This window comes from Corvus kubaryi, unplaced genomic scaffold (genome assembly GCF_017639235.1).
Source record: "Corvus kubaryi isolate FWS band 111438036 unplaced genomic scaffold, C.kubaryi_AGA036_p1.0 74, whole genome shotgun sequence".
NCBI lineage: Eukaryota > Metazoa > Chordata > Aves > Passeriformes > Corvidae > Corvus > Corvus kubaryi.
This window is the reverse complement of record NW_024582061.1, coordinates 13,392,798-13,404,980: the sequence shown is the minus strand read 5'-3', so window position 1 is coordinate 13,404,980 and position 12,183 is coordinate 13,392,798. Positions and strand designations below refer to the sequence as shown.

Here is a 12,183-nt window from a genome sequence, read left to right as displayed (position 1 = left end):
GCTGTTTAACCAGGTTAGATACATTTAACTCCTTCAGTGTTTCTGGGTAAGTCCTCTAAATCTAATTCTCTGACATCTTTATCTGAATTGAAAGTGAGATACTTTTCTTACTTCATTTGAGTATGTTATCTTACCCTCTTTCTTTCTCCTCCTTTTTATCCAATACTTTATTAGTGTGCAAATGTGAACACAGTTCTGCAGAAGGCCATGCCTGCCTACAGGCGCTTGTGCTTTGGCCAAACCCGGACGGGAAGCCGGCTCTGGCCTCCCAAACACCTGTTTCCCTCATGCTGAGGAACGCATTCAGTGATGAGGTGCAGGCAGCTTTCGCCTGTCTGGAGCTGAGAGAGCTCATCCCACGTGCTGCAGCGCGGTACCTAAAATCCCCACGGGCCAAAGCTACTCTGCCCCGGGGATTAGCAAGCACAGAGACTTGAAAAAAACACTTGGGTTTCTTCCACGCAAACCAGCCCCAGCCGTACGTGGTACGAGGGAGGAGGCAGCCAGGTACAAACGCGACGCCCTGCGCTCCCTCTCGCACCCTGGCCCGCGGGTACCGGGCGCCCAGCCCGGGCTCCCCCAGCCGCGCCAGCACCGCGGCAGGCCGGGGCATCGCTGGGGGCGGGCCAGCCCTCGGCACGGCTGAGGGCCGGGCGGGCGGAGGGCGGCGCCAGGAGGCAGGGCTGCGGGGGAGGTTTGAGCCTCGGCGGCTCCTGTCCGCCGCTGCCGCGGGAGCGCGTCAGTTCCTGCCGCCGGCCCGGCGCTGCCATCGGCATCTGCGAGCGGGAGCGCCGCCGCCATGAGCCGCAGCTACAACGATGAGCTGCAGTACCTGGACAAGATCGACAAGAACTGCTGGCGGATCAAGAAGGGCTTCGTGCCGAACATGCGTGTGCGTGGGAGGGGGCCTGGGTGACCGGGGCGGGGGAAGGGGCGCGGGCTCAGGCGCGGGGTCGGGGTCGGGGTCAGGGTCAGGGTCGGGGCGGCCCGGGCAGCTGACGGCTCTCCCCACAGGTGGAGGGCGTTTTCTACGTGAATGACCCGCTGGAGAAGCTGATGTTCGAGGAACTGCGCAATGCCTGCCGCGGCGGAGGTGGGTCCGGCGGGGAGCGGGGTGCGGACCCCCTGACCCGGGGGTGACACACAATCACAGAATCAGTCGGTTTGGAAAAGACCTCTGGGATCATCGAGTCCAGCCTGTGACCGAGCACCACCACGCCAGCTAGACCCTGGCCCTGAGTGCCACGTCCAGCCTTTCCTTGAACACCTCCAGGGACGGTGACTCCACCACCTCCCTAGGCAGCTCATTCCAATGTGTAATCACGCTTACCGTGAAGGAATTCCTCCTAATGTCCAACCTAAACCTCCCCTGGCACAAGTTAAGACTGTCCTGTTGTTCTGTCACTGGTTGCCTGGGGGAAGAGGCCGTGTGCTCTGCCCCAGGCCCGGTGTGTGTGCCCGCGGGTGGGTCTGGAGAGGCGGCAGACAGGAGTCAGTTATCCTGCCGTGTGTGCCACTGCAGCCCCGGGAGCAGCACAGGCTCACGGCAGCTGTAGCGTGTGCTGTGCCCAGCTGTGGCGGGTGGGCCCAGCACTGCCGGCTGCACCCTGTGCTCAGGAGTGTTCCCTGAGTGCCGGCTCTCAGAGTTTGCAGTGCCTGGACCTGTTCTCTGTGGGGCTGGAGTGCAGGGCTGGATCCGAGCTGCTGGCTGGGCCGGTGGGAGCACACTGCTGTTGTTAGCACACACCCCACTCTATTGGTATGAACACAACAGAAGTTGGACTTTAGTGAAATAAACACCACATTTAATGAAACTGCAGATTGTGCACAATCCCAGGTGCTTTACACCAGATTTGAGGGCTTGTCAGTGGCTGACTTCTCTTTTGTCAGTGTTTTACAAACCCTCTTTAGAAAGTGTTTCATTGTGATTATCATGGTAAATTACCAGTTCACTTTTTTTAAAAAAAATCTTTTTCAGGTGCGGGGGGCTTCTTGCCTGCTATGAAACAGATCGGGAATGTGGCAGCATTACCTGGCATTGTTCATGTGAGTAACTGCTCTGAAAACCTGCAGTTTTGCTGTTCCCATTTGCCTGAGATTATTGCATTCCAAATGGGAACTCTCTTAGGAGAAGAAGTATGGACCAAAGTTTCTCTCAAGGCAGTTTGTGTGTTAGGAACCTGTGTCTGAGTAGAGAGAGCTTGCAAGGGCAGGCTGCAAAACTAAGTTGTCAGAAAGGGAAGTACCCACTTACTTCATTGCTTGTCTTTGGCATGAAGCTTTTCATGCTGTTTCAGTTTCTTGAGCCACTTTTCCCCACTGTTTATACTGACTGCTTGTTGGTTTTGAATTTCGTCTGCTCTGGAATACATGGAGAAGTGTGGAGAGAGCAGGAGGTGGTACTGTTGTCTGTATTATTGTTGCTGGCCTGATGTGAGTAAGGAGCCCTCCCATGCACTCAACACTGCTTTCCCTCATCCCGTGCCTTTTTGAAAGTAAAGCATCAGATAGAATGATGGAGAGGGAAAATGCTTACCTGTCACTCTATTTGAGAAGTGCAATGATGTGGAAAGGACCCTTTTCACATTTGATATTGCATATATTAACAAGTAACAAATAATGGAATTTTTTAAATTGTCTCTTTTGGCAGAGGTTTTGAATTTATGGATGCAGTAGAAGGCAGACAGACCATCATGCTGTTAAATGCCTTAGGGGTCAGCCCTAAATGGAGGAAGGTCGAATAATAACAACCTGCTAAAATGGGAATTTTGGCAGGTAGTTTGTAGAAGAGATGCTACAATCATCTGCATATTCAAATCTTCACTTTTTATTTCCAAAGCAAGGATTTCTTGGAGGTGGCAAGGAAAGGCAGAAGAAGCAAATAATCCCATTCAAAAGTACTGTTCACTTCAGTGTGTGATAGCAGTTTAATATATACTGAAAAGTTCCAGTTTCTGACAACTTTCTGGGTGTCATTTGCTTGAGATCTGCTCTCTGCTTTCTTTGACTGTTCTGTAAGTGCAGGAGATTAGATACCCACCTGAATTGACATGTTCACTCTGCCTACATCTGAACATCCATTCTCTTTTGGTATAGTTCTTTGCAAATGTGACAACCACTGCCACAAGACAAAGTATAACCAAGGTGACTCTGCAGCATGCAGTTTCATAAAGCTTTAAAATTGCCTTTCAGAGATCAATAGGCCTTCCAGATGTCCATTCTGGCTATGGATTTGCTATTGGCAACATGGCTGCCTTTGATATGAGTGATCCCGAAGCAGTGGTTTCACCAGGTAAGGATGACTGACTTAACCTGCTCTGAGAAATACCTGGGATGGCATAAAAGTACTTTTCAAAATGGCAGGACTTTACAGTACTTTACATTCAGAAACAAAGCAAAAAATACGAGAATTATAGGGAGTTAAGGGATGCTTAATTCTTGCACTTAGAATCTTTATTCTTTATTGAGCAGGTATTTACACTGAGAACAGCTAAACAGTAGAGGGAGAATTGGCCTTGTGTTTGTGTCTTGGACTCATGATATCCCTCAGTTTTGAAGGGAGAGCACAAGCCTTTGGGTTTCACCAGGTTGATAAAGAACTGACTAGTTTTTTAAGCAGTGTTTGTAAACATCTTTTGAGGGTATTTCTACCGTTTTACTTAAAACGTGACCTTAAAATATGTCTGTCTTCTTAGTAAACACCCAGCTCTTTGGTTACTGACAGTCTGAAGCTTGTGTGGTTGTCATGAAACATGATACTCGTGTCAGTTTTGCTTTGATCAGTCCTTGGGTCAGAGTCAATCAGGAACACTTGGTCTCTTAGTTTGGTATTTCTCCTCTAACATTAGTAATACCAGAACCTTCATATTAAGGTGGCATGATTATTTTTCACATTAGGCCCTGCCTTGTAGTATTTACTATTATAAATAGTAAGAGTTAAGCAAAACACCAAGAACTGAAGTTTAATATTCCTTGTAAGTATTTATTACTTCTTATAACTATTTATTATTTATTCCACTGAAGATTCAAAAAAGAACTTACTTTCAGGGATTGCTTTCAAGAGCGTTTTACATCAGGAAGCCATTCTAAGACCTGTCACTTTTCTTCTGACCTTAGGCAGAAGAACAGGAACATTCTCTCTACTTCCTATGGGCAATGTGTTTTATAATTGTGTCCACTTCTCTTTGTCAACTTGCTGGAGTAACTTTGTGAACTGAGAGCTCTGTAGGCAGTCGTGCAGCTATGTCTCGAAGTCTGAGGCTTCATGTAAATCTGTTAAAACAAAGCTTACTGCAGTTCTGCTTTTTTTCCCCCAGTATTGTGTCCCAAAAAAAGGAGTGAGATTACAGCATTCAGTACATGCTCCCTGACATGGCTTTTTCTCCACTTGTAGGTGGTGTCGGGTTTGACATCAACTGTGGTGTCCGCTTGCTGCGGACAAATCTGGATGAAAGTGATGTGCAGCCTGTGAAAGAACAGCTCGCCCAGGCTATGTTTGACCACATTCCTGTGGGTGTCGGCTCCAAAGGCGTCATCCCCATGAATGCCAAGTAAGAGAATGACTTTGTGCACACATCACTGGAGGGGACATCTCTGTTGTTTGTTTTGATTCAAGATTCATCAGTGTGGGACTTTTAAGAAGGAAAAAGTAATTCTAAAATGCTTTCCCTTCTTTCTGCATATGTGCTTTACCAGGACTAGCATAATCATCAATGCACAGTCAGCTCTTTCTTCCCACATTTAACCCTTTAAAAGTTCTTGCTGGGTTCTCATTTCTTCTGACAGAAAACTTCCATGAACATAAAGGTATTTTGTGAAAGGGATGAGAGATAGGATAATAGAAAATAAGATATTTCCCACCCAGCAAAGAGGAAAAAGTGATGACTTATCAAAAGTTAATGTATTCGTAGAGCTAGATTTTCATGAAGTATTAAGAAGATGGACTTGTTAGGAGAGTAGGAGCCTGACCATAACATCATAGAATAATTTAGGTTGGATGGGATCTTTTGAGGTCATCTGAACTAACTCCTTGCAGGAAGGATCTAAATCACTAAGGATAGGTCTAACAAAAAAATTGCATCAAGTTGCTTAAGGCCATATCCAGTGGAGTTTTGAGTATATCCAAGGATAATCATCTTATGTAAGTGCTTGATAATTGCAGGGATTTGGAAGAGGCACTGGAGATGGGTGTGGACTGGTCTCTCCGGGAGGGCTATGCCTGGGCAGAGGACAAGGAGCACTGTGAGGAATATGGAAGAATGCTGCAGGCCGACCCCAACAAAGTCTCTTCAAGGGCAAAGAAAAGGGGCCTGCCTCAGGTAATGTTGTTTCAGGAAGGCTGTGCATGCTCCCAGGGCTCAAATATAAAGGTTAGAGAGTAGTTCTCTAATTCTGTGTCTTGATACTCTGTCTAGCATTTCCAGGCAGGGGGAAAGGGGAGATGGTGAGGTCAGTTCTGAATAATTCTTGACAGAACTGCAACAGAGGAGAATAAAACTGGACGTACCCAAGGTCCCTGGGGCCATCAGGTTTTCATTTGTTAACACCTGGTACTGGAAGTTATATTGGGTGGCATTTCCATTTCCAGATGTATTTTGTTTTGAAGAGATAGGCAAGTTAATGTACAACTTCTGTGCTTGTTTGCTCAACGAGTTAATAGCAGGGCAAGAAGAGATACAATAATAAATGGAACTAGCTCATAACTGAATCACAGTTGAAGGTTGGATTTCATTTCTAGATATAGTATGTCATTGCTCTCTGTGGAACAGTTTGAGATGGCTATACTAACGACACATTTGTAAAGCTTTCTGGTATATTCTTGATATTAATTGATAATATTCTTTATTAATTGGGGTGGTGCCAAATTACAGCATTTAACCTCCAAATAGTGTTTTGTCCCCAGTTTTCACATTTGCCTTGCAAATAAGCAATCATCTGTTACGGAGTTGAAAAAATTTGGGCTTGGAAATGGAATATCTTCTTTTAATCTACTGAAAAGTTCTAAGTACCTAATTAACAAGATGTTGTAATTTCTTTGTGGAGTTATAACCGAGTAGAAAACTGTCTGCCTTGTCTATACAAACTGAAGTCTCAATACTCTATACTCTTCCCATCCTTCAGCCAGGCCAAGTAAGTTGTAAAAAAGTGGCGGCACAGTCTGTGCGTAGATCCTGGTCTTTTTGTTTAATCACAGTCTTGTTCCAACAGCACAGGTAGTTTAAAATTTGAACAAAAAGGAAGGTGGTGGTGCTACTGTGTTCTACTTCCTTGAAGTTTATATGGGGATATTTTTTTCCTGAAAAACCTTTTCTAAACCCAAAACTTTGCTGTAGCAATTTGCCCTATTGCATGTTGCCGTAGCTCTCCCCTGTGCTCCCCGAGGCTGCTTTCCCTGTCCTGTCTGATCAGTGTGTTGTGATTGGCAGCTGGGGACCCTGGGAGCTGGAAATCATTACGCCGAGATCCAGGTGGTGGATGAGATTTACAACGAATATGCTGCCAAGAAAATGGGCATTGACCACAAAGGGCAGGTGTGCGTGATGATCCACAGTGGAAGCAGAGGGCTGGGCCACCAGGTTGCCACAGGTATGATCTGACTGGCATAGCTACCTGGAGTGAGGCGAACTCTTCAGCATGGTCTTGTCACTGACAGCAAACTCCAGCACCAAAGAGCACCTCTTACAGTGAATTGCTGAGAGCATCCTGAATTGCCTGGTCAGGTGTTATCTGTTTGCAAACAATTTATAACGTTCTGCCACAGATTTGCTTTTGCATCTGAGAAGTAGCCCTGGGTTTGGCCATTGGACAGATGAGTTCAGTTTTAGAATATAAATTATAGACATCCATCTTAATCTCAAAGATTGCAGCAAAATTAGGAAGTCACTTAGAGTTACTGTGTTTATTCCCAGATGCACTGGTGGCTATGGAAAAAGCTATGAAACGGGACAAAATCATAGTGAATGATCGCCAGCTGGCATGTGCCAGGATTGCCTCTGCAGAGGGACAGGATTACTTGAAGGGAATGGCAGCTGCTGGCAACTATGCCTGGGTTAACCGCTCTTCCATGACCTTCCTAACACGACAGGTAGGAGCAGAGTTGTCTCTGATGCAAATAGTTTTGCTGCACATCTGCTTTATCCCAGACATAGAGAACAAAGAGTAGCTGGACTATTTAACTTCATTTCATTTTTATGTTTCTTAAACTTTTTTTCTGGAGAGACTTGCACAAAGCTGCAGTCATGACAATCCATCTAAAACCTCTCAAGATCACTGGATTGTACTTGGCAGAAGCTGCTTAAGCAGTATTTTGAAAATGCCTTGAGCTGGAAAAAGAGGATACAAGAAAATTGGGGGTTTTGTTGCTAAAACTGGGGGTTTTTGTTGCTAAAGCCAACTTTTCAGAGTTGCAAGAATTTGTCTAGTTGATACCTGACTGATTTACAGCAGGAAGCTGCCAGCGGGCAGAGAAGCAATCTAGGCAGTCCAATTCTGTCATTCTCAGCGGTGTTGTATTCAGTTCCACTGTGGCTGAATTATGATGCTCTTGTATCTCACATCCTGATTTGCTCTCTTTTTAGGCCTTTGCCAAAGTCTTCAACACAACCCCAGATGACCTGGACATGCACGTTATCTATGATGTGTCTCACAACATTGCCAAGGTGGAACAGCATGTAGTGGATGGAAAGGAGCGGACTCTGCTGGTGCACAGAAAGGGATCAACCAGGGCCTTCCCTCCTCACCATCCTCTTATTGCTGTTGATTATCAAGTAAGTGTAGCTTTGGGAGAAGGGAATAGAAAGAGAGTTCTGGATTAATCAGACAATTTTAGAGTCCCTAACAGATGGCTAAATGCTGTGAGTTCATTTTTTAAGGTAACAGCACTGGAACCCTGGTGGGATGGCAGTATTCTGCTTGTCTGTGCATTAGATCTTTGGGACACTGAGCTCCTGCTTCTGCTCCACACCCAAAGTGGTTGGAAGATGATGAAAGGAAAGAAGTCATTTATGCCTAGGGTAGGCTTCAGTGGTTTGCCTTGTCTGTCTGTTGGACACAAGGCTTTTGATCTACTGGTCTGCATTTTTCAGTGCAGTTAGTTTTCTAGAATCCTTGCTTCCAAGCACCTGAGACAACCAGGGATGCTCTCAGGGAATGTTAATCTGACCTCCTTTTCTGGAGATAGGGTTCCTCTCAGACTTTAACTGAGTTTTTTCAGGTTTTTTTACGAATGAATGCTTTTCATCCACAGCTGACTGGACAGCCCGTTTTGATCGGTGGCACGATGGGCACCTGTAGCTATGTCCTCACTGGCACAGAGCAAGGCATGACTGAAACCTTTGGAACTACTTGCCATGGAGCTGTAAGTCAAGAAGTTGTTTTGGGGAAGGGGTGGGATGAGACTCTCATCCAGAGAACAAAGTTGTTCAAGGGTCATCTAATGTGTGATTCATCTGTTGGTCATAAAAGCAGAGAGTAGCCTTGCCAGTAGTCCCTGGCCAGGAGGACTGCAAGGTAGAAGTCTTTGTCCCTTATTGAGTAGTTTTGACTACTTCTGCAGAAAATCTAGGGGATGCTGCTTTTTATAGGGCAGATGTTAGGATGAAGGTGTGGAGAGTAAGCGCCTTTTACCAAATTCTGATATCTCTAGCTAACAGGAAGAGGTTAAGTGTGCTGAGGCTGTCTATATAAAACTCCTCAGTAATTAGAAGGAGGTATTTCCTCCCTCGTTATTCATGACAATATGAGACAATAATTGAGGAAGAGAAGTATCTTCCAGTAAATTCCAAGTCTTGAACACTGTTTGGTTTGGGTAAAAAGACACTTGCAGACTAGTGTGTTATACAAATGAAACTTTCCTAGCTGTCGTACCAGAGGTGTGATTTTGCAGGAGCCTGTGACATGAAGGCTAAATTAATTTCCTGTATTGAGATTTACTGTGGTCTGTGCTCTCAGTCATTCTGTTTGCTTTTAATGTAATAATGTTTTTCTTTGATAAGGAGTGTTGTTTTTCCAAACTGCTACAAAAATAGCACTAACAAAACATGTTGCCTAGGGCCGTGCACTGTCTCGAGCCAAATCTCGACGTAACTTGGACTTCCAGGATGTACTGGACAAGCTGGCTGACATGGGCATTGCCATCCGTGTTGCTTCTCCCAAACTGGTCATGGAAGAAGTGAGTTTAGTGCTTCATTATCTTAGAAGGAAGAGGGGGTCTTGCTCCCAGCTGAATGACCCTCCCTGACCTGATTTTCTGCAGCACAATTTTTAAGTGGTTGCCAGTACTGTAAATATGCAGCTTGTGTGATTTCTGATAGACCTATCAAATTTTTTGGGAAATGATGTGAAGTGTTCTCTATCCTAAAAGCATGCTGAAAGGGGAGATGCCTGATTGACAGGTTTTGGGGTATGTTTTTTCCTCTTCTGCCTAGTGATAGGGATAATTGCTATCTTTGTGTGAGCATCTACAAAAGTAGCTATGTTTTATGGATTTTCTTCTTGAATGATGTTCTCCCTGCTTTAAATTTACCTTCCACTGCAGCTTTCATGTAGATTAGTAGCAGCTTGAAAGATCTTCTTTTAAGATGAACTCCTATATTTGCTCAAGAATAGAGCTCTGAATGGTCAGAAAACTTTGAATAATACGACTTCCAGTTGCTCTGCATTAACATGAGCATGCCTTTTCTGTTCACAACCTCACTCATGAAAGTGTGTTAATCACTTGGCACTATGCTTTTATGGGTGTTGGTGTTACATGAACATGTTGATACATTAAAATCTCTATTTAAGGGCAGTTTCCTTGTCAGAATGGAGGCAGAGGGAGAAGCTCTAGAATTAAACCCTGACTGCTGACACTAAGGGTCATTGAAGATAAAGGCTGTCTGTAAAGCAGTTGGAGTCACTTCCTACTAGATAATGAGGCTTGACATTTTCACATGCTGGGGCACTTATTATCTGAAAAACTAGATTAAAATAGCTAGTATTTTATCTGAAATATGATGAGAGCTTATTTGGAAAGCTAAGTGTCTTACAGATTTCTTAAGATATATAAGGTGTATGTATCAATATGTTCACCTACTTCTACACCCTCTATTTATAATTATTTTTTGAAGAGTGGATTTCAAAAGCCTACATCTGACTTCCTGTGACTATGGGTTGTTTATAGTTTTGTCTTTCCCCGCCCCGGCCCCCCCCTCCAGGCACCAGAGTCTTACAAGAACGTGACTGATGTGGTTAACACCTGCCATGAAGCTGGCATCAGCAAGAAAGCCATTAAACTGAGACCTATCGCTGTTATAAAAGGCTAGGAGCCAACAAGGCACCGATGTCTCCAGGCCTTACACAAAACTGACTAGAATTACCATCTTCCCACACCTCTTGGACTCTGTAGGATGCTCAAATATCACATTCCTGTTCTGGAAACACAACAGCTGAGGATACACCTATTTTTAACCACTCCTAGCCATAATTAATGCCCCTCCTCCTTGTTATATGGCGTTCTTTTCTTGTGAGGACAGGGCAAAGAAACAAGTCTTGGTTTTTGTATGCAGTCCTTCCTTCCTCCATTTCCCTGCTCAGGCAGGACTTCAGACTTGCCTGAGTTGTTACTAAGTCCTGTGCTGCAAGACCACCTCCATCAGTGAAGGTGAACCAGACCTGCTGTCTCCACACCTGAGTGCCTGGAGCTCTTTCTGCATGTGGAAGTACTCTGATAGACAGGGTATTGCACTTGTGGGCAGGGGGAGGCTGCCCTGTTTGCAGGGACCTTTATGCATAGTCTATACTGTTGCATGTTTTGTGGCAATTGGGTAAGAAATCTGGAGTTGGGAGTGGTCTCCAGCTCGGGTTGAGAGGAACTAGCTAAGGTTGAGATACAGTCTTACCCAGCCTCTCCCGTTTAACACAGCACCTGGTGAACTTGGCTCAGGACAAGTAGGTATTCCACATCTTTTGGAAAAGCTGAGTAGAATGGAGTATGTTGCCTTGAGAGGTTTTGTTTGCCTAGTAAAAGTTGTAACTTAACTTAGAGATGTGCTGATCCAACGTTTTAAAAAGCTCTAAGCATGTGAAAGTTGGGTTGGGTAGTGCTGCTCACTGTGTCCCACAGCTCTGATTTAAGGGAACCCAATTTCAGGGTGAGGCCCAATGCAATGGGCCTCACAGTGTTTCTTTTACATTCGTTAACCAAGGCTGGAGGGGAAGCTGACCATCCCCACTGGATCATTTTGGGGGATTACAATAAAATGGGAGATGGACACGGCAGTGTATCTGTGTCATGTTTATTCTGTGTACTTAAAAGCAGACAACATGTTTCAGTCATATATGAGCTTGAAACGCATTGTTTTGTGGCTTCAGGTGATGGATCTTGCTAAGTAATGCGCAGATGGCAGAGTTTTTGCAGGATACAAGGAAGGGCAATGCAGTGCTGTTTTCCCAACTTGGTTATGACAGGAGTGTGATGCTGTGACTTTCTCTCGGCCGTGCTGAGCCCGCCTCGCTGGACAGGGGATGGCGCCTGCCTGCAAGGCTGGATGCCGGCACAAGAGGGCGGCTGGAGGGAATCAACACCCCAAAGCAAGAGTGGAGCCCTGCCAAAGACTCGTGTAAGGGGAGCAGATAGTGATTGATGGACTGCAGTGCCTTTTGATGAAACATCCCTTCAAGTTCAGGATCTTAGAAGGCATAATGGTATTTCACTGTCGTAATCACTTTGTTCTTACGGGTTTCTTAGGTTCAAATACTGTGTTTGTGCAGGTTCAGAAGCAGCACTTACAGGCACTGCTGTGAGTTCTTGTGGGTCTGAACTTACAGCTTCTTGCTTTTCCCTCCTTTCTTCGGTGGAACAGCTCCAGATTGCCATTTCAGAGATCTGAGACACTTGCTGAATTTAAAACAAGAATCATTTCACCTAGAAATGTGAATTAGCCTCCAGTGACTGAAAGACAGCTTGCTCTCAAATCTTCTGCAGAAGTGTATGTTCCATGCAGAAGTTTCTGTCTATGAATACTTTAGCCTCTTTGAAGTGGAATGTAAGGGAACCTTTACAAAACTCACATTTAAAAATAAGAAGCATTTCACAAACACAGTTCTCCTTTCAACTTTTACCTACCCTTACCATTAAGAGACAAATCTCAGTTTTTTACAAGCAGAAATCATGAGTACTGTGGAGGTGCTGTCATATGGATGGGA

At 45.1% G+C, this 12,183-nt stretch overlaps 1 protein-coding gene across 1 annotated transcript; it reads left to right on the top strand.

Moving 5' to 3' along the window:
* Positions 1-723: 723 nt before the first annotated feature.
* Positions 724-11,256, top strand: RTCB (RNA 2',3'-cyclic phosphate and 5'-OH ligase). Its single transcript, XM_042050903.1, has 12 exons — positions 724-892; positions 1,015-1,093; positions 1,979-2,046; positions 3,193-3,292; positions 4,394-4,550; positions 5,162-5,318; positions 6,426-6,585; positions 6,909-7,084; positions 7,578-7,766; positions 8,246-8,356; positions 9,050-9,169; positions 10,194-11,256. Exons 1-12 carry the CDS (start codon positions 800-802, stop codon positions 10,299-10,301), a joined length of 1,518 nt encoding a protein of 505 aa, XP_041906837.1. The 5' UTR covers positions 724-799; the 3' UTR covers positions 10,302-11,256.
* Positions 11,257-12,183: the final 927 nt, after the last annotated feature.